General features: G+C 41.7%; 1 protein-coding gene across 2 annotated transcripts in view; it reads right to left on the bottom strand.

Annotated features, from left to right (window-relative positions):
• UBE2D1 (ubiquitin conjugating enzyme E2 D1) overlaps positions 1 to 20,484 on the bottom strand; it is a 31,624-nt gene extending 11,140 nt beyond the window's left edge. The window contains exons 1-2 of one of the 2 annotated variants that reach the window (XM_081953542.1): positions 20,306 to 20,443; positions 472 to 607 (exon numbers count right to left, since the gene is read on the bottom strand). Coding sequence is in view for 1 of the 2 variants with exons in the window: in XM_081953541.1 (XP_081809667.1) it covers positions 20,306 to 20,329 (24 nt within the window). In the remaining variant the exon portion in view is untranslated. Of the gene's footprint in view, positions 1 to 471; positions 608 to 20,305 lie in introns of both variants that reach the window. The other variant, XM_081953541.1, reaches the window with a different exon arrangement.
• Between the last annotated feature and the right edge of the window lie 2,132 nt (positions 20,485 to 22,616).

Raw genomic sequence — 22,616 nt, 5'->3', positions numbered from 1 at the left:
TGTAAAGAGCAGGACGAAGGGGCAGGATGAAATGTAGTCATGGAACACCTGCTCAGTTGCAGTGAGATGAAATCTCCAGAATCAGATAAACTATTTTACAGTATGAAGGAATATGCTGATTATCAGGTGTGACATAATGTCTTTGACAATTCTTGGAGAAACGATGAAATTCCAGAAAACTGGAGAACAAATATTGTCTTTATCTTCAAGAAGAGAGAAAAAGGTACTTGGGAAGATTCCAGACCATATTGTAAAAAGGATGATCTAAACAACCTTAAAAATAAAACTGTGATTACCAGTAGTTATCATGGATTGAGTAGAATTAGGGACTAGACCTTAATTTAACTGACGTATTTGACAAAGAACCCCAACTATCCTGTTTAGCAAGATTACCAGTTAAAGTAAGACAATGAATACTGCACATAGCTGGTCCAAGAAATGTATCTGAAGCCTGCTCAATAATTCTTCTACCTGAGAGTGATATCAAGTGGAGTGATGAAATGAAATCAGTCCTGAATCTGGTACTCTTCAGTATTTTTTTTTTCATGACTCTGATGTGAAGGAAATGCTTCTCAAATTTTCAGGCATAAAATTGGGTAGGTTAATACTGTAGAAAACAGAAATAAAATTCAATATTATCTTGGTAAGTAAGAAAAATAGATTTCTCTAAGTAATCTACCAACTCTCAAGTATTATGTGCAATTCTCAACATTAAGTAGCAATAATGATTTAGAGAAACTGGAACAGGTGGTAGGGGAGGACACAGGGTGATCTAGAAAGTATGTCCCATGACTAAATATCTGGGAATATTTAGCCAGAAAAGAGAAACTTGAGAGAATATATGTCTAAACTCTACATAAATATCTAAAATACCTACAAAGATGACATAGAAGATGGCTGGGACTTGATCTGATCTCAGGGAGCTCTAAGGTAACAGGAATCAAAATTAATAGATTTAAATTACATAAAGGCAGACTTGAACTGAATCTTAGAAAACAAATCTCTATCAGTAACGATAGCTTGACTGTGAATCCAGTTACTGAGGAAAGACAATTTATTAGATGTGTTCAATTAGAAGTTAGACAACTATCTGTCAAAGATGTTTTAATCTGGATACCTGCATGAAACATGGGGTTAGATTTGATGGCCCAAATAGTTGGAATATGTGTTGAAATGTATATAGTGTCACAGAAGCAATTTCCTTGAACAGGGAATTAGTACCTAGCAAAACATATTATTATTAAATCCAGCTCCAGGACAATCATGAGTTTGATCTATATATTTCAGTTCTGGCCCTCAATTCCAGATATAGTATACAGTATGCATAATGTATCTCTTTTAATAAAATAAAATTTAAATCCAATATAAAAACAAAAGCAATGTCTTGGGTGATAAACTGTATTTTCTGGCAGACATTTCATTACCCAAACTAGGTAACATCAGTGCTAGTAAGGAGTGGGGTTCACTGTCAGTTACACAAATTGTTAAGAACTGTATTTTTAGCAGTTAATTAATTCTTGCCTAAAGACAAGACTAACTTAGAAAAATATTAATAGCATAGTAAAGTTTTGAGTTTATTTATAAAGCATCAAGACTGAGTTTCAGTCACTACTACTGGTACAAATAGAAACTTGGTAAGAACCATTCTAACCACCAGAATTAGTGAAGATTCTTTAAAACTGGAATATTAAAAAATACATGCCCTTAAGTAGTCAGACGTTAAAATTATACTCAGGTTATACATTAAAGCCAAATGTTAACGCTTTCAAATGCTATTTACACTGGAGAATCTCACAGGAACTGATGGATTTCATATCTTCATCACACCCATCTGTTCTGGAAGCTCACCCAAATTGGGTGGGTGGAAGTGACGTTGCATTGGGAAACGTGATTGATGTTATTATTTCAAGAGAATAAGCTAACTGAATTCCATAGTCAGAATAGTATTAATTTTTGACTAGATCATAAATAGTTTGCAAAATTCCTAGCTTCATTATCAAGAGGCTATTCATACTTAATCAACTAATCAATATTTTCAAGGTATTTTCATAATGGCTTACATTATATCATACACATAGTTATCCATGAAACCATTTTGTGAAATGAAATCACCTTGAGTTAAAGATGACTATAATTACAATTTTAGAAGTTTAAATATCTTTATTTAAAATAAATGCCTAAAATACTCAAATATAACAATACTATAAATCATTTTGCAGTAGACTAACTAATTTAATTATCTATCGTTCAGATGTAACAAACAGCTGAAATTAATTAATATGCAAAAAATATTGAAGCAAAACTAGTATTATAATCATGATATTAAGGACTAATAGCAGTTCTTAAACACAGTAAGAACTAAATACACTATAGCCATGAATGTCTATCTTATTATAATCTTACATAGCCTTCCTTCTACCGTACACATTTTTGAAAAAGCATCAACTTCAGAAGAAAAAAAATCTTTGGAATTTTTTCCTTTGGTCTTCTTAGAATTTCCCATGTATTTCTTAGGGAAACTGAGGTGTCTAAAATGTTTTCCACTTCTTTTTCTTCCTGGGGCATCCCATCTCTAGAGGGTGGCTATTTACAAACATGATGGTAGTTGGATTTCTCACATTATATTAATGTAAAACGTAGTTTAAATTAGCACAATGTGTAAACCTAGCTATTATGGTTTGTGAATCATGGTTTCTGGCTTAATATTACTATGAACCAGGCATTATGATTATTCAACAATTTAAATTAGCCACAAACATCTGATTTTTAACCGACCTTCTATTTCATCACATTTAAAATGGTTATAACCAATCATAGTCATCAACATTCATTTATTAGTCTTTAAATTACATTAAAATGAATAGTCATTCTGATACAAAGCCAAATGTTTGTTGTTCATCTCATAATCCCCCTGACCTTTTAGAAAAACTATTAAGGTTATTTGCAATTCATTTTATTCTGAAAAACTAGCTGCATGTCACTCTTGAAAGGTCATTTCAGTGTGTACTTGTCCAAAGAAATCAAAGGCAAAATCTTTCCAAGTACAGTGTCTTTTTAAATCCAAGAGCTCAGGTTTCAGGGAGAAGAGAAAATAACTTATTTATGCAAAGTGCTGATACTACCAGTCCAAAGGAGAACCCACAAGTGTCCAATTTCCAAGTGTCATGAAACTGAATACAGCACAAGGCATATAACAAAGGTACTGAACTGCAGGCAGTGGGAAACTTGTTGATCTCTTTACAATGTTCAATTCCAGATGAAATAAAAAGAACTTTAAAATGCTGACTAGCCTAAAATCTTCCTAGAAATCTACTTAACTGAAACACAGAGATATCCTTAATTATACAGAAAATTGTATGTGTCAATGGTCCTTTGTCTACGTAAGAAATTAAAATGCTGATGCTAAAATCCCTGAGACTACTTGACTGCTTTTAGGTTTGCCTTGTTACTTTGCTTCTTAAATAAATATTACTTTTAATTTCATTATTGTTCTTAAAAATTGTTAGTTTTATTATTTTAGAACTTTTCCTTTTGAAAAATTATTTTGGAATTTTTGCCTGAGAAAGGTTATTATAGAAATAAAATAAGCAAGCAACTTGCTTGTTTTCCTATCATGACCAAACAGAAATAGCAGTTAGTCCTTTATTAACAATAGTTAATATTTCCATTGCTTGCTGATATAGTTGAAAAGCAAGTCACATCACTGGGCAGTTTAGCAACAGAAATCCCAGCAGCTCCCATTGCCATCATTAACTGAATCCCACTGGTCATTAGGCAAGGACTAGCCTGAATCCAAGCCTTCCCAGCTTGGCCTCCTACAGCCCCAAATTTTGGTAAGGAAGGGGACTGCCTCTTTTTTAATTCCTACCACCCACCTCAACCTCCCTGTGGCCACTCTGTACTCTTAGCAGTGATGGGCACCCAGCAGCATCAGAAGTGAAGTAGAAGCCCCCTACTTCACGCCCCCAAGCGCCACTATCGGCATCAAGGAGTACCAGCTCAAGCCCATAGCCAACCACCCAGCATCACAGCACAAAGCCTCACCAACCCGAGCTCTGCTGGCTGTGCTGCACCCAGCTGCCACCTTCTTCCCACTGCTGAGAGGTGTGCCCATCCTGGCCCTATGTCAGGCAGCTGCTATCTGCACCATGCCTTTTTCCAAAGGTTGCATGTGCCACTATCATGATGTGTTGGAAGAGACTTCTGAGGTCTCCAAAATCTCTTGAGAAGGTCCACCTTTCTCCAAATTGTGTGTAGCCTTCTCATGAAGTTTCAGAAGCCTGGGGTTGTCCATGGCTAGCTGACAGTACTGAAAGCCCTACTTCAGCAGCACCAGCACTGCCGCTACTTCCAAGGTATGCCACTGGGCAGGGTGGTCAAAAGGGCACAGTTTTTTTGGAGGGGGGGGATAGCAAGTAGAAGTGGTTGATGTAAGTGCTGATCAGTCATAACATCGGGGACTGAGTATAAGTACCATTCATTCAGCATCACTAGCTTTGAACTTGCTGAGTGAATGGTCTTTAAAGCAAGGATAACCTATACTTTTAACCAGTCTCTGTTGGAATTACTTTGTGAATTTTCTGACTTGGTGGGTCAGAAATCAGGTCAACATTAGAGATGACTTCCGGTCCCCGAAGGCAACAGACGTGCACGTCTGCTGCTCGTCTTCTCGGTGGGCTCCTTTTAGGAGCACAGGGGGCCTTGGAGGGGCTCCCTGCCGTAAGGCGGCTTGTTGGGACCCCCTAGATCAGCGGCGGCTGCAGGGGGGTCTCCAACTTTGCCCCAGGAGCCGGGGAGCGTGGAGGGTGTGCGGCAGTGCTGTCATGCCGCTGCACGCCTTCGCCGAGCGGAGCCTGGAAGGAAACAACTAATCGTATGCTACAGCTGAAGTGTGGTGAGGTGGGAAGTCTCCCTCAATCTCTTTTTAATCTACTCAATTGATAAACAGCAGTTTTTTTAAAATTTTGGTTTCAATCTTTGGAAGTGTTAAGACTGGAGGGGGGGTTCACCCCCCCTCGGAAAAGCGGCATTCAGAATACCTCTCTCTCTCTGAGGAGAGAGAGAGTTAAAATTTACTTTCACTTCCTCTAAGCAATGGGAGAATGACTTTTTTGCTACAATTGCAAGAGATGACTGCTGAGTTGACTCTTTTAAACTATTTTATGGGAACTTTTGACTTGTTGCTTTCTGACCTCCTGTGAAGGCTGAGCCAAGATGGCCAACTTCCTCCTTCTTCTTTGCCTTGATGAATGAAGTTTCCCTTTTGAAAGAATTTCTGGCTTTGTACTATTTTGCACCCTAGAGACCTCCAGGAGCCTCTCCTTTCACGTATCTCCCTTGGATTCGGAACATTTGATTCATATCACTTGGCTTGGAGCTGTATAGGAAGACTAACGTTCTCTTCTGGGCTTGCTTGCCTCATGATCTCTCCCGGTCGTGTTTTTCCACAGACGCCATTTCTTTGTACAGACTTATAGCTATATCTGAACTTAATATAGGCCCTAAAAAATTACCGCCTGGTAAGGCATCCTCGGCCCCGACATCCTCTATGTCCAGCCCGATTACTCAACAGACACAATTGGCTTCATTTCTACAACCTAAAGCATCTGAAGAGAGTTCAAAGGATTTATCTGTTGCCCAAATGTTTCAAACTATTATAAAGGGACAGGGTGAACTGAAAAAACAACTGGCAGACGTAAATGACCAACTCAGAGAAACACAACAACAAGCAACACAAAATAAACAGAGAATAGGTGTGCTGGAGGAGGGCGCAACTGGGCTGAGGGAAGAGGTTAAGACAATTCAGAAGGGGAATATAGAATTTGAAAATCACATGATAAAGGTGGAATTTGAAAGAATGACTTTTTTCCTTAGATTTCAAAACTTGCCAGAAACAGAGAATGAAGATCTCAAGGAGATCATGACCCCAATTTTAGCAGAATACATTAAAAGAGATAAATAACAGCTATGGTGGGATATTGACTTGATTTATAGGATCAACTCAGCATATGCTAGAACACACAACGTTCCAAGGGAAATACATGTTAAATTTCTTAGAAAGACCACAAGAGATGAGGTCTTAGGAGCTCAAAGGGTGGGATCACTAAAATATAAAGACAAAGAAATAACCATTCTTAAACAAATTCCAAAGAAAGTAAGAGATAAGAGGAATAAATATTCCTCTTTAGCAAAGAAAGTATATAATAAAGGAATTTGGTTCAGATGGTTATTGCCAGAAGGAATGCTGATTTTCTGGGAGGGCAGCAGAATTAGAATTAATACAGTTGTGGAGGCGGAGGCCTTCATTAAAAAACACAGTGCCCTCCTAGACGAAACAGGGGACAGTACACAAGATATGGAGGGAGGGGCCGTGGCTCTGCCAGCAGACAGGGGGGAGGATGCAACAGTGAAAAGACTCAGGTCACAAAAATGAGGTTGAAATGATTATTGCAATTGTTGTTATAATGTAATTGTTGGAACTGATACAAAAGATGATTGAATATATTGATGATTTAATGTAAAATCAAAAGCTGCCAATGTTTATTCAAATCTTGATGTTTTCGTTTTCTTTTTTGTAAAAGTTGTGAGATTTGGGGGGACTACTACCTTTCGCATGATGTAGCTGTCAAAATTTTCTATACCTATTTACCCTTTTCCTTAAAACATTTGTAAAAACCAATAATTTTTTTTTCAAAAAAAAGAAAAAGAAAGAAATCAGGTCAATATTAAATTGCAAAAATTCACCACAGTCATCATTTTTAAAAGCAAGTGTACTACTAACACAGTAGAACTAGTGAAAAGTTCTCAAATGTAACTGCCACATTAGAGGCCTGATATACAATAAAACTTTTTTTCTTTCTAAGGTAGTAACCAAAAGCAATTTGAATGTTTAAAACTAAACTGATGTAATTATCAGCTGGGAACAAAGGGAAGGAATGTTGAAAAAGGGGGCACTGCTTCTGGAATCACTTTATTTTAGGCCACATACTTTTGCAATTCCTTGTTGTGAAGCCATAAAGTTAATTTTTAATTATTTATTACATTGGAAAACACATTTGTGAGTTGTTTCAGGAGTTCCTATTGGTATTGGTAATTATTTTTTAAAAAATTACTAAGATTGTTCCCTCCTGGCACAAAACCAAGAGAGTCAATTATTTATTTAAATTCTAATAGTCACCCATCAAACTTACATAACTCTGAACAGTTTACAAATTCACATATTGTATGAACCAGTCTATTAAACTGAGTTCTCGCCATATGCTAACCCACAGAAGGTAGCTTCGATATTACGAGATTATATTATTTAATAATATTTAGTTGGTAAATGACCAACAAAAAAAACAACAGCACAGAGTGTAGCAAATAAATGTAATAATATACTAACAATTAGCAAAACAAAACATAAAATATAACATTTACTTCTCAATACAAAACCAAAACAACAGGTAGTTTAATGGAAGATACAGCGATATCCTAATGGATAAAGGAAAAAACCCCATAAATTTGAACAAGGAAAGCTATTGATAACCCATTTCAAAAATGTTCCTTTTTCCACCTGACTGCCAGTTGATTTTATTATACCCCACACTATTATCAACACCTGAAGTCAAACAGCAAAGCCCACTGAAATCAATACGACGGTCAGCTAAGTACAAGCGGAGATTGCACTGAAAAACCTTGTTATGTTATCTGTGTATTTCTAGAACTATTACTTTCCAGACTAAAGGTTTAAAACAGAATTTCAGAAAAGAGTTTCCAGACAAAGCTATGGATGCTGAATGGTGTCTAAGTTGCTGGGCTGAATAGACCATAAGAGGCTCTGCGATGGTAAAAAATGAGCTGCAATCTCCATGTGGGGTTCAACAATGGAGTCTGGTTTATTGGGATGTCCAAGTCCTGTTGCAGAGTTTCCTAGATATAGCAGATCACCTGGATCCTTTTGGCCAGCATTCATGCCTCAGGATGGAACAGAAGTTACATCATTTACTCTGGTCAATACCATTGACGAGAGCATCTTTTTGGGCCACTTGTGTGGACTGGGAGTAGGATCACTATTCCTTCCTGAGTGGGTCATTCAAGTTGGCAGCAGGACTCACCTGAAGCTTGACTTTAACCTTTGCTTTTTAAGAGATATCTATACGAAGATGCTGGGAGAGGAAATTTGCTGCCTGGGATTATATATTATCAATATGCTGATAATATCCTACTGTAAATCTTGTTTCCATCCCTGGCTGGAGATGCAGCAGAGTCCTGATCCAAGCTGCAGGACACTGTATGAGGAGAAACTGACTGAAGCAAGATGGACATGTTTATTTGTCTAAAACTGTTGTACTGACTCTGGAAGGGATTGAAGTCTTGAAGTCTCCATTAAGAGAAGATCTGTAAGTCAAACTTCTTAGTCTGACAGCTGTTATTGGATCTTCAGTTAAAGCCACTGCCAGAGATGTCTTCAACCAGTTTCAAATGAGGCCCCAGAAGGGGCTCTACATGCCTTTAGTGACAGCAACTCAAGTCCTTATCACCTTTAGAGTGAGTTGCTGTAACACATTTTACATGAACTGCCCTTGTGGAGAATGCAGCAGCCCATCTACTGAGAAATGGAAGATTTTAAACCCACGCAGCTCCAATTGTGCAAGTACTGCAAATGTTCTCCATAGTGAGGGGAGAGGAGTATCCAGGATGGCTTGACCTTATCCTCCAGCTGATTGGACTGAGTCAAATAAGCTCTTGGGACACTCCCCTGGCCCACCAGGCCCCGCCCAGTTATCGACTCAGTCCTCAACTGGACGGTTTGCCATCCTGGAGCTCCAAGAAAATTGAAAAAGTTTTAAGAAAAGGAAAAAAAGAGAAATCATCGCAATGACCGCCAGTGAGCTGGAAAGCTCCCAGAGAGGAAAGAAAAAAAAATAGCCAAAAGCCCCCTTGGGTCAGCAAGCTGCCCAGGCATCTGAGTGAGACAAGTATCACTCAGAAAAGGAATTTCGGCCGGGAAATCAAGAAACAGAGGGCGCAAGCCTTCCATAGGCAAGCCCTGCCGCGTGGGAGACAGGCGCCGGAGCGCGAGCTGCAGATGGTCCAAGCGCCGCGGGGCGCGATTGGAACACCGGCAGACGAGAACGGCGCAGGATCCCCGGCCAGAAGGTGAGCCTCGCTGCTGGAAGCTCTACTAGCCGCTGGAGCGCTCCGCTGCTCCCCACCGGGTTGAGCAGCAAACCGCGGGCTTCCCAAACGCTGCGAAGCATCCGCACCATCGCCCACGTGGCTCACATCATCGGAGGGAGTCCACGGGCAGAGCCAAGCCCCTAGCACCAGAGAGAGGCAGAGGGGAACGAAGAGATCAGCGGTGGAGGCGCGCAGCAGCTCCTTGGAGCACAAGCCGCCAGAGTACAAGTTTAAAAGAAGCGCCTTTTGTCTCCTGGCACGGGCGCCATCTTGAAGCCGGCAGGGACGTGTTCCAAGATGGTGGCGCCCAGCAACCAGGAGGAGACCGGCAGGAGTCCAGCACCTGCAGCGATGGACAGCAGGCCCGCCAGAGGCGCAGAGGACCAGCCAGGGTTAGTGACCACCCCAAGGGCTGCCCAGGGAGGGGGGGGAAAGAAAGGCTAAGGAAAAGAGAAAGCACCTTTCCCCCAGGGCAGAGCTGGAAGAGGATGGTCACAAGCCTGCCAAAGCCTCCAAGTATGAAACACGAAGGCAAAGGAGGCTGGAGCAGCTCTACAAGAAGGAAAGTGGGCACAAATCCACCCCAGGCCTGGGGCAGAAGGGGAAGGCCCCTGGAGCCCCTACCTCAAGCGGAGCCACAGGGGAGGAACCCACATTGCAAGCAAGGATCCCAATTGACACATCAGGTCTTTGGGGTCTCGCTCAGGTGTGGCATTCCCCCCACATACAGCCTAACTGGGTTCAGCCCTGCCCACAGCAATTCCACCTCTGGGTCTCCCTCCTGCACAGGTGGGCATGATGCCCAGCCAACAACCCCCCTCAGGGGTCCCCAACTTTCAGGACCTAATGATGCGGGCCTTCCAGCAATGTATGACAGCTGCCTTTCAGCAGCCACAAGTGCAGCCCCAGGTGGCACTATCCCCCAGGGCACCAAAAGGCCTAGTAGACCAGGAGGAAGACATCTCCAGTTCCTCAGTCTCCTCGCAGGAGGACAGCGACCTGGATTGTGAGGAGGGGGAAGTCAGGGAAGATAAACTTGCCAAGGACAAAGGTATGCCCCCTCCTAAGCCAGCCTTCACCGGGTTGTTCCAGCTTTCATTGTACAAGTTGCTTCTGTTCAAGGCCGAGGCAGCAGCCAAGCTTGGAAACAGAGCAGCAGAAGCACCACCTCAGCTTCAGGGGTTCTCTGCAGAAACCATCTTTGATGAGAAGGCCATTGAGACCGACACAGTGCCAACCCCCAAGGCCTTCCTGGAGTCAGTCAAGCGCCAGTGGGCAGCCCCCACAGCGGGTCCTATGCCCACATCCACAGACAAGATCTTTTTCAATGTGGATCAGGACATGGCTGGGGCACTATCTCAGCCCTCCATCGATGATCCGGTACGGGCACTGCACACCCGAACTAACCTCCCAGAGGAACCAGAAGAGGCTCTGAAGTTGGAGGACAGGAAGGCGGATCTCACCCTCCAAAAGGGGCATCAAGCAGCGGCCTGGGCGGTGAAGATGGCCACCACCGCCTCCTTCTTCAACCGGACTTCCTTACTATGGCTGCAGGAGCTGCAGCAATGGATCCCTGTCACTGAGATCAGAGTGCACCAGGACATCAACAAACTGGTGGCAGCCATCCAATTTTCGGCGGACGCCACCTTGTCCGCAGCCAAGTTTGCCTCCAGGGCGATCGCTTCTACCGTCGCATCCCGTAGACTGCTGTGGCTGAGGCAGTGGCAGGCCGATGTACGACACAAGTGGCGCCTGGCATCAGCTCCCTTCACAGGAGATACCCTTTTTGGGACAGCTCTGGACCTGTACCTCGTAGAGAACAAGGATAAGCGGAAGGTGCTTCTCACGGCTGCAAAGAAGGGTCAGTTCAGAGCGACGCCTTACCCCAGACGGTCCTACTCCGAGGGACAGGACTTTGGGACTTCCTTCCGTGGTCAGGACTCTTTCAGGGGATCTGAGGCGGGGTATTGAGGGGCCAGGCAGTACCAGGGGGTTTTCGCTGCCAGGCAAAGATACCCAGATAGGCCACAGAAAGGCAAGCAGCAGAAGCGGCCCTTTCGAGGTGACGGAGGCGGCGGGGGGCGCTCCTTCCGCAAATACTAATGCCAGACCAGATTCACCTCCCATTGGGGGGCGCTTAGCGTATTTCGCGGATCACTGGGACCGCTCCTCCTTTGATAGGTGGGTACAACACACCATCAGACATGGAGTTCCTTTCCAGTCCCCCAGTGTTCTTCCGGATCTGCCCGGTTTCCAATAACCCAGCCAGGAGGTTATTGATGCAGGAGGCCATCCAGCCATGCCTCTAGACCAGCAAGGTCAGGGGTATTACTCAATCCTCTTCGTAATCCCCAAGGCTTCAAAGGGCTGGAGGGCTATTCTGGACCTGAAACGGTTAAACCGCTTCATCCGCTATAGGTGGTTCAAAATGCACTCACTCCACTCCATTCTGGAGGGGATTAGGCAGGGAGACCTCCTCACTTCCATAGACCTCACAGAGGCCTACCTACATATTCCAATCCTGCGGGATCACCGGAGGTATCTCAGGTTCTGTTACTTAGGGCAGCATTTCCAATACTGGGCTTTGCCCTTCAGGTTGTCATCCACCCCCCCGAGTGTTCACCAAGGTAATGACTGCCCTGGCAGCCCATCTGAGACAGGTCCCGGTCAGGATCCAACGTTACCTGGATGACCTGCTGATACAGTCATCCTCCTTTGAGGGGGCTCTAAGGGATCTAGATACAACCATGACAGCACTGAGGGACCATGGGTTCTCCGTAAACCTGGCCAAAAGCCATCTTCACCCCTCCACTAGCCTAATCCACCTAAGGGCTCTGACAGATTCAGAGGAAGGCAAGGTTTTTCTGTCAACAGATAGATCTCCCTAAGACGGCTAGCTATAAAGGTGGTCACGGGAGGTAGGGTGTCCTTAGCCACCTTGTCCAAACTGCTAGGCACCATGGTCTCCGCCATTGGCATTGTTCCGTGGGCTCGCCTCCACACCAGAGACCTACAATGGTTCATTTTGCCTTTCCAGCGAAGGTGCAGGAGCTGTTCCCAGATCAAGGTCCTCCTCCCGGCAGAAGTCTCCCGCTCACTGATCTGGTGGACGTCCCCTGCGATTACAAAGGGCGAAGTCTTCAGAACGCCAGACCGGGTGACGGTGACCACAGATGCCAGCCTGTTCGGGTGGGGTGCCCACCTGCAGGATCAGATAGCGCAGGGACAATGGAGCCAAGTGGGTGTCCAACCTCAAACCACCCACAGTACATAGGTACCCCTCCTGGGACTTACACAAGGTGTTGGATGCTCTGACGGGGGAGCCATTTGAGCCATTGCGAACAGTGTCACTAAAGTTTCTAACCCTTAAGGTGGCGTTCCTGGTGGCCATCACATCCGCCAGACGGATATGCAGGCCCTGTCTGTCAGGGAGGACCTCTGCATTTTTCACCAGGATAGAGTGGTGTTGCGGTTGGATCCCTCCTTCATACCTAAGGTATGTTCGTGCTTTCACAGGGCATAGGAGCTGATTTTGCCCAATTTTTGCCCGGACCCTTCTCATTCCCTAGAGAGGAAGTGGCACACGTTAGATGTAAGAAGGGCTGAGGATCTACCTCAGAAGAAACCGGCAGAATAGAAGATCTGAGGCCCTGTTTGTCTCATTCCAACCGGGGTCTCTGGGCAAGAAGGTGACCTCCACTACCATAGGCAGATGGTTGAGAACCTGCATAGCTACAGCCTACCAGTCTCAGGGCATTCAGCCACTGAGTCCCATCACAGCACACTCCACACGAACTGCGGCCACCACTGCGGCCTGGGCTACCCAGGCGTCATGGACAGAGATATGTAGGGCAGCCACGTGGTCTTCCCCCTCACCCTTCGCGAGGAACTACAAGTTAGACACCTTCGCCTCGGCGGCTTCGTTTGGTCGCAGGGTTTTACAGGCGGTTCAGAGGGCAGGGGACACTCCCCACCAGGCTTAGTTTGGCCATGTGCCCTAAGCATGTGACCCTCCCTAGGGACGCGCTAGCTTTGGTATGTCCCATCCTGGATACTCCTCCCCCCTCACTATGGAGAAAGGGCATTGGTACTTACCTGATACACCTCTTCTCATAGTTGGGGGAGGAGCATCCAGACCCCCCCCCCTGACATGGTTATGTAACACGTGTTATGATGCTTATTGCACTGGTATGTTTAAGTTATACTTCAATAAAATGTTTGAAACCATACTAAGGTCTGGAGTGGATGGCATAAAGAGTCGGATAGAGTTCTTCGCTGATAACTGGGCAGGGCCTGGTGGGCCAGGGGCATGTCCCAAGAGCTTATCTGATTCAGTCCAATCAGCTGGAGGATAAGGTCAACCCATCCTGGATACTCCTCCGACTATGAGAAGAGGCGTATCAGGTAAGTACCAACGCCCTTTTCCAGGTTGTTCAAAGTGCTGGTTTTGGGATATAAAGCTCTGTATGACTTGACTCTCAGGTATCTCCAGGACTGTCTTGTTAAAGTTCAACTTGCCCTTCTTATTTGCTAATAATCTGGAAGAGGATATTATGGGTATCTTCCCTCTGAGAGGTTGATGAGAGACAGAATTTTTGGTAACAGCTGCTAAACTCTGGAATAACACTATATTTCTTTCTTTCTGGAAATGTTAAAGACAGAGCCATTTTGCAAAGTGTCAGATGGCAGGTTAATCTATTGAAATTAGATGTTGTCACTAGAGTGGTACGGTATTAGCTGTTATGAATTGGTTTTTAACTTTTTTTTCATTTTTACTGAGGATTGTGAGTCATCTCAGGATTAATGAAGTGGAGCAGTGCGTTCAAAATTGTACGTAAATAAAAATGAGTTGAAATATGTATATTTAATAATTAAAAATACAAATTTTAGTACCTTATTGGACAACAGTGAAAAAATGAATATGGAAGAGAGCAAATAAGAAAAGTGCATAAACTGGCTAGAATTATGAACTAGTATAAAAATTGTATGAATTAAAACCTCTAAATATAAAAATATGTAAAGAATTGTCATAATAGTACAAATATGCACACCTAGTTTACAACTGAATAATCTCTTCCAACCAGAATTACTCAGTAAATGTTGAAGACATAAATTATTCCAAATTTTTTACAGATACCTGCTTTTGAAGGCTCATTAAATTGTGGTCTTAATTTTATATATATATATATATATATACATACATACATACACATATATATACATACATATACATATACATATATATATATAAAATAAACTATGCCATAAGATTTTATGTAGCTGAGCTACTTAATAGCAGAACTCAGGATATGTGTAGCCAACAACTAAGGTTTCACTGTTATAAACTGTGTTAGTTTTTCTTTTCCTGAATTTCTGATTTTGTGAGGAGAAATCAACAAATCTCTCTGACTTAATATAACACATTATCTTCAAATTTCTATAAAAGTAAATCAAGTCATTAAAAGCTCATGAATATTCACAAAACTCTCAGATCTTTGAGGTCTGCAGTACAATACAACTTGAATATATATGCTTCAAGTAAATATCTGTCATTTGTTACATATATTAGATACATCTACAAGTTTAATTCCTAATTGAAATCTGAATGCTGTATAAATCTATTTAACATATTTTAATTTTATAGAATATTTAAATAGAAATATAATTCAATAAATTTATAAATATTGTTTGCAATATTTGAAACCTAATGCTGCAAAGAATCCATCTCATTTGATTTCCCAAAACACATATTAAAATGTATTAGTATTTTTTTCCTTAAGCTTCCAACCTCCATGACCCCTCAATGTCAATTAAATATTTAATTGCTATGACATTTTTTTTGAACCTTGGCTCTGTTTCCACTTTAAAGCACCATAGGAGGCAATTCAAATCCAGAACTCTTGCTCTCTGGACTACCTTGAGACTTTATCAGAAGCAGAAGTGTTTTTTCTGTTAGGTTTTTGAATGTTCTGCAAATGTTTAAGAAAGGGACACTTCTTAAATGGTATTGCTGCAAGCAAAATACTCCTTCTCAAAGCAGCTATAGGTATTCCTCAACTTACAATCATTATTCAATGACTATTTAAAGTTATAATGGCACTAAATGACAGATACAACTAGTCTTTGGAATTCATCCCAGCACTTGGTGGTCACATTATTGCAATGTGAATGCTTAGTAACCCATTCACACTTACAATCATTTGCTAAACACCCCATGCAACCTTCCATGCCAGCATCCCTAGAAAGTAAAAAGGAAGCTGGCAGGAAAGACTGTAAATTGCTGGGCTACAACTCTCCCACTAATCCACTCTCCCCCAACCCCTCTGCATTCACCCAGGTCACCTGTGCACACTCTTCAATCCATGCTGCACCCCCAAGCCTCTTCCCAAAGTTGTACAGTGCCTCTCGGATACTGTCTGCACACAACCTCACATCGCCTGTCCAACCTGCATAACACCACTCACAGACGCCCATGCACCCTCACCAATCTACACAGCGCCTCCTGCACACCCCTTTACTCCAACCCATGCACGCTTCTCAACCTTCCCCAACCCATGCATCACTCACATATACACCTTGATTGCCACACCTCTCACATATCTCTATGCGCCCTTCCCAATCCACAATATGCCTCTCAAGCACCCCTGTGCACTCTCCTTAACCTGCCCTGATCATCAGTGCCTCTCCTACTTACCTCTGCCTTAGTCTTTGAAATCCCAATTGTTTAAATGAAAAACTAAGATTTAAGACAGATTCTGAACATACATACCGTATGTTCAAACCCAAAACTTAGATATGGAAAAACATGCTCTTTGAACAGTCAATCAGAATAGAGAAGAAAGGGACCTTGGAGGTCTTCTTGTCCAATCCCCTGCTAAAGCAGGGGAATCTATACCATTTCAGATAGGGCTAGAAAAGAAAGAAATGTCAATATATATATTTCAATATTTGAAAGGGGAATCTCTTTGGCAAGCTGCAGGTAATAGGTCAGGTCCAAGAATTAAACTGTTATAGTGCTGGCAGACTCATAAACTGTTTTCACATCTGATACTCGATCTGTCAGTTTATGCCACAATCCAAAGTCATTTTCCTCATTTACATATATTTATATCTCTCACTGCCTAGCATCAGTGTTCCCGCTCACTTGTCATCCATCAATGTAGCTGTTGTCTCTGAAACTGGTATGATAAAGATTATTTCAGAAAGCTGAAATACATAAAACTATTGGAGGTGGGAATATTTTTAAGATAGAAGAGAAAAAAAACTTGAATGGTTAACCAAAAAACAGTAATATACTGTTTAGCTAGGAACTCCAGTAGATTCACACCAATTTCAAATATGCTAGTCATGGTATATACAGATACCTGGCCAAACTGCAGTTACAGTTTTGTGATCAAGAAGGCTGACATTTGTCCAGTCATTGACTTCCCTCCCAAAAAAGAAAAAGAAAAAGAAAAAAGAAAACTTCAGATATGGGTTAAATACCAATTATCAGACGGGTAATGGGAACTGTCTCAGATTCTAATCTCTCCCCAAATCTTCACAAAATTCTAACCATCTATATGGAGATTCTTCCATATCAATGACTGGAAGAAATACTAGTACACTTGCAACAACAATAATACACATTTAATTAACATAATGTATAAGGATATTTTTCATTTACCAATCATTATTTAGTTGATGTAAATTTCATGAATCAAGTGGGAGATAGATCAATTGATTCAATAAAGCTGAAATTCCTTACAAATATTTCTATCTATCTTAAAGACACAACTGTTATCCAATTCTTAAATGTTACCTGCTTAGTTAACACAATAATCCCGGTATTGGTTGTTTCTAAGGATAACAAAAATCATAGCACCAAAGATCTCAGGATGCTGATTTAAAGTCTCAGTTTCTATAAGTTTTTGGATCAATCAGATATTAAATCAAACCTTTCATCAATATCTATATATAAAATATATACATTTAGAAACACAAAGTTAATGCTGAAAGCAGAAAAGAGGATAGTTGTTTCACACATCAAATCCTTAAGTACATTTTGTGTATGTAAATAAGTTGGTTACTCTGACAAAATGTTTTCTTCCCATGCAACTCCAAACACATCTGGGGTATGGGAAACATTTCCAGAATGGGCCTTTGACTGCTACTTTCTAACCATTTGGTGGACTACTTGAAAAATAGAGGCAAGTGCAGGGAAACTTCTGACACCTACATTTTCAAACAAACATGCCACCAACTAGATGGTCTCAATATCTCTAAATAATCTTTTATAATATTAAATTATCCCAGTATCCCCTGTCTAGGCTTCAATTTAAAAAAAAATTAATTCCTATTATTCATTCAGAAGTTGCAGTGCTGCTTATCCTTAATTAGAATATATGACAGATGTAAACATGTGTAATCCTTAATATACTTATAATAGGGCTTGTTTAAAGGCACTTAGGATTTCAGTCTTGATATAACTTGTAACATGCCCTAAGCACTTTATTTTTAAAAAGTAATTTGGTTTAAACCTTGCCTTTCTAATTAACTGACTAGTCAAGGTGGCTATATAAATTATTCCCATGAAGTGAAGAATTGCAAGAATGAGATATGGTTAAACCAGCATATTATTTCCTATGGTAGTCAACTTGTCTCAAAGCTCTCTCCCTGTGAATTCCAGAAAGAGAAGATGACAGGGTGATTTTATGAACAGTGTTCACCGAAAAATATCTCTCAACAATTAAAACAATTAAAACAATGAAACTAAGTGCCCATGGGTGGAACAAAGTACAGTAATTATGGTTTTCTGCAATTTTTCCTTGCCTACTTTTGCAAATAAAATTTCATTAAATGACACCTATTGCTAATGTCATCAATTACAATTTCATTTTCTTTTTTGCTAAGACGTTAGATGTTCCTTCTCATCTTCCCTAATCTAACACCAGAAATAACAAATTACAACATCTGAATCAACCTCTCACATTTTAAAATTAACACTAATCAAGCGTAGTCTTAAAGGATGTCATTTCTTTAAAGATCCAGTTAAATCCAGAAATTTCCCAAGAATTGATACAAGCAAGTCTGCTTGACAAATAAGGCATTCAGAAGCAAATTATTCCAACCAATTCTGGAGTAAGACAGACTGTCTTCACCTTTAAGTGGAATACACATAATCACATCCTTTTATGCCAAACCACAATTACTCTTGCCCTGCTAGGCAGAGAAAACTGCCAAGTTGGGGGGGGGGGGGGGATCTACCAACTGCTTGCCCATATGCACTTCCAAGAATATCACAAAAGGCTTGAAAAATAATAGCAAAGCATTCTTATAACACACTTCAACCCAGTCAGGTCTGGTATGTATGTTTACTAAGACGCAATTAAAGCCTGTACAGAAATAACTTTTTTCTCTTACTCAGGAAAAGTGTTAGGAAAATCTTCCAAAATTAAAAATATATCTGGCAGCAATAAACTACAGGTAGTCCTTGAGTTATGACAATTGAATCCAAAATTTCTGTTCTTAAGTGAGACATTTGTTCAATGACTTATGTCCCATTTTACGCCCTTTCTGGCTCAGTTGTTAAATAAATCACTGCAGTTGATAGTAACCCTGCTGTTAAATGAATCTGGCTTCCCCATTGACTTTGCTCGTTCAGCAGGTCACAGAAGGGGATCATGTGATCTTGGGACACAGCAACACAATCCTAAGTATGAGTCAGTTGACAAGCATCTGAATTTTGATCACATGATCATGGGGATGCTGGAAAGGTCGTTAACTGTGAAAAATGGGTCATAAGTCACTTTTTTTCAGTGCAGTTGTAACTTTGAACGGCCACTAAGCAAACTGCTATACGTCAAGGACTACCTGTAATTTTATGTGGGGAGCAGTTGCAGCTTTTGAAAACACCCAAGAAGGGCAAGACATTTCCTACAGCAGTGGAACATTAAAAATAACCCTGTTACTAACAGTTCGATTTCTACCGCAAAGCATCCTGAACAACATTGCTTGGGATGGAGGGAACCATGACAGGTCTGGGTGCTTCAATGTTTAGCCATGAGGGAAAATGACCCCAGCAGAGCTCTATTAAACAAACATTTATTTCTCTATTAGACAAATTCCTTGTGTGTCTAATCACACTTGGCCAATAAAGCATTCTATTTTATTCTAAATCTCTGGCTGGGGAATCCTGGGACTTGAAGTCCGCCAGGCTTAAAGTTGCCAACATTGGAGACCCCTGTGCTAAGGGTTTCTATGGACAAGCTTTCTTTTTCTCCTGGGTGGTGAAAAACTGCGCCCCAGTGCATCCTTTCCTCTCCTTATCTGACCCTTCCCCCTAAAAAGCCCTGGAGGATTTAATATAAATAAGGATGCCTGTCAAAAAGGAGAACGCGCAACAAGGATTACTTAAATTTGATAAATGGGATAGAGATGACTAATACCGCTATTGTGATGTGGACTAATATGAATGATACTCAGAACCAACTCTGTTCACACACAATACAGATGTATATATATATTTTAAAATAATAAAAACTACATTTAAAAGAAGAAAAGGAGAACAAATATACACTCTAACGAGGATTACTTAAATTTGATAAACGGGATAGAGATGACTTACTGTTACCATAAATTGGACTAATATGAATGACACTCAGAACCAACTCTATTCACACACAATACAGATGTATATTTTTTAAAAAAAAAATAAAAAATATATTTAAAAAAGAAAAGCATTTGTTTCTTTTTTCGGGGGGGGGGGAGGTTTCTATCATTCACCAAATGATCCCAATCCACTGCCAGAACCTGCCTCCTCCCCAGAGGGAAAATAAATAAAAATAAATAAAAAAGAGCGGGGAGGGGGCTTAGTAGTCATTCCTTCAGATCTCCCCTCCCACCTCTTCGCCCTCATCAAGTCCTTTCGGGTAGGCCCGGGTCCCGGTGTCCTCTCCCCCCCCCGCCCCAACTCAGAGAGACGCCCCTTTCCCGAAACGCAAAGCGGTTCCCCCCCTCCCCTCAGTCCTCTCAGTCTCAACTGCCTTCCTTCCCCCTCCCCCCTCCCCCCTCTCCCCTCCCAAGGCCCAAGTTCACCCGGTTCCCAACCGACGAGAGAGAGGGGAGGGGGGTTGCTGCCCGGCCCATTCGGGCGCGCGCTCACCTTCTGTATCCGCTTCAGCGCCATGGGCAGCGGAGAATGCGGGCGGACCGTGGCGTGGGGGAAGCTGCGAGGAGGAGAGCGTCGGCTACTCCAGGAAGGGGGAGAGCGGGCGTGCGCTCGCGGGGCGTGTTAAGGCCGGAGCCGAGGTGCCGCGCTCCGCTCCCAATCGACGGGTCTTTTGTTTCCGCTCCTACTCGTAGGACGGCACGCTCCGCCCACCGCCTCCCGCCGCCCCGAGATGCATTCTGGGACGCGTAGTTCCAGCTGGGCGTGAGGGAGGGAGGGAGGGGGGCGAGGCAGTAGCATCCTCTGTCTGGAGTTGTTCTCTTCAGTTTTCTCCCGACAGTTTGACATCACTTACGATAAGGGTTGTAACTAGATCCGAAGCGCCGGTCTCGTTGCCAGGGTGGAAGAGGATTCCCGGTGATATGAGCTCGCTGCGGTATATGGGAGCAATCTGGGGAGGCTTGAACAGTTATCACTCTTAATGTTTATTTTATTATTTTATTATTATTTATTTAAAAATTTGCCGGACATGTAGTAGATTAGCAGGTATAATACAAACATGGACATGAACAAGGAATGAATACAAGTAAACGGGGACCATAGGACAGGGACGGTAGGCATGATGGTGTGCTTATGCACACCCCCATTTTAAAAAGGGTGGGTTTCTTTTTCTTTTGCAAAGTAGAAACAATAGAAATGTAAGGGGGGTGGGAAGTAAAGAGAACAGTGGAAAATAGGAAAGAAATGGAAGGAAAAAATGGAGAGGAAGAAAAAAAATTAAAGAAGACTTTAACATTTCTCCATTTTAGGGAATCGAGGGTTTGTATTTCTGCAAATTGCAGCATTGCTTCATGTCGACTGATATTTCTCTCTTTTGGAAGTGGGAGATGCTGTTTTGGTCATAGCTGGATGATTCTCCCAACTACTCTTTAAACTTTTCAATTTATTTCTGCTACTGTGCGGGCTGGGAGAAGGGGGAGGATGAGCTTCAACTAAACTGAGTCTATGTCAAGGTTGTGGGTTTTTGTTTTGTTTTGTTTGCAAATTAAAGTGCCATATTAAAATCCGACTAAAACTTCCGAATAGAATAGAGTAAAACAGAACAGAAAAGAAAGAATTCTTTATTGGCCAAGTGTGATTGGACACACAAGGAATTTGTCTTTGGTGCATATGCTCTCCGTGTACATAAAAAGACAAGATGCATTCGTCAAGAATCATAAGCTACAACACTTAATGATAGTCATAGGATACAAATAAGCAATCAGGAAACAGTCAGTATCACTATAAATCGTAAGGGTACAAGCAACAAAATTACAGTCCTGCAGTCATAAGTGGGAGGAGAGGTGATAGGAACGATAAGAAGACTAATAGTAATGCAGCCTTAATAAATAGTTATTTTTGCTACTGTGTGGGGGTTACCCGAGCTAAGGGAGAGGGGGAGGATGAGCTTCAACTAATTTGAGTCTATGACAATGTTGTGGGATTGTTGTTTTTTTAGTTTGCAAACTAAAGCGCCATATTAAAATTGGATGGGACTAAAACTTCTGAATTCATTTATGTCACACAGGTGAGCAAGCAACCTCTAGCCCCAGAGCCTTATGTGGACAGTCACATTTATGGAAAACCTTTCCGATCATGGTTAACAGGACAATATTCTACCATTTTAAAGTGAAAAACAGATAAAAGCTATAAATCTTTGTCTAATCCTAAAGGAGAACTGGATTTTGTCTTGGAAAAAGGGGGAAATGGGGCATTATATGTACCTACCGGTAATTATCTTCGGTCTGAAATTTATTTATTATTATCATATCAAATTGTCCTTTTATAGAATGACATGTTAATAAAATCTGCAATATTCTGTAAAATTATGTCTCTCAGCAAAGCCCAAATTCCTGTGATGAAATAAAACTTTAAAGATCTTCAGTGATTATGTATGGCTTTAATTAATTCTTCTAGCCTGAAAGAAGAGAAACTATATTAATAGATCCCTTCTCTTAAATACAAATGAGTGTGCATTAAAACCATTCTATAGTTTAATTTTGTAAGCAATCTGTTAAAGCACAATAGTTCTAGATTAAATTATGAGTTTTCAATTTGCCTGCTGGAATAACCGAGGAAGGCAGAAACTCTGCATGTTTAGCAACTTCCTCATAAATGGAAAATCAACAAGCACAGTATTCCTTCCATAGAATGAGACATTAAACATTAACTTGCTATGATCCCAAGTAGATCCTCAGGTCGGAAAGAGGTGGCAAAGCTGGAACATGCTGTTACGATGAGAAATGAAGTTGAGCATGTTCAAATG

This window comes from Natrix helvetica, assembly GCF_964273705.1.
Source record: "Natrix helvetica genome assembly, chromosome: 5".
Lineage (NCBI taxonomy): Eukaryota > Metazoa > Chordata > Lepidosauria > Squamata > Natricidae > Natrix > Natrix helvetica.
Note: the sequence above shows the minus strand (reverse complement) of the source record. Positions and strands in the feature narration are given on the sequence as shown.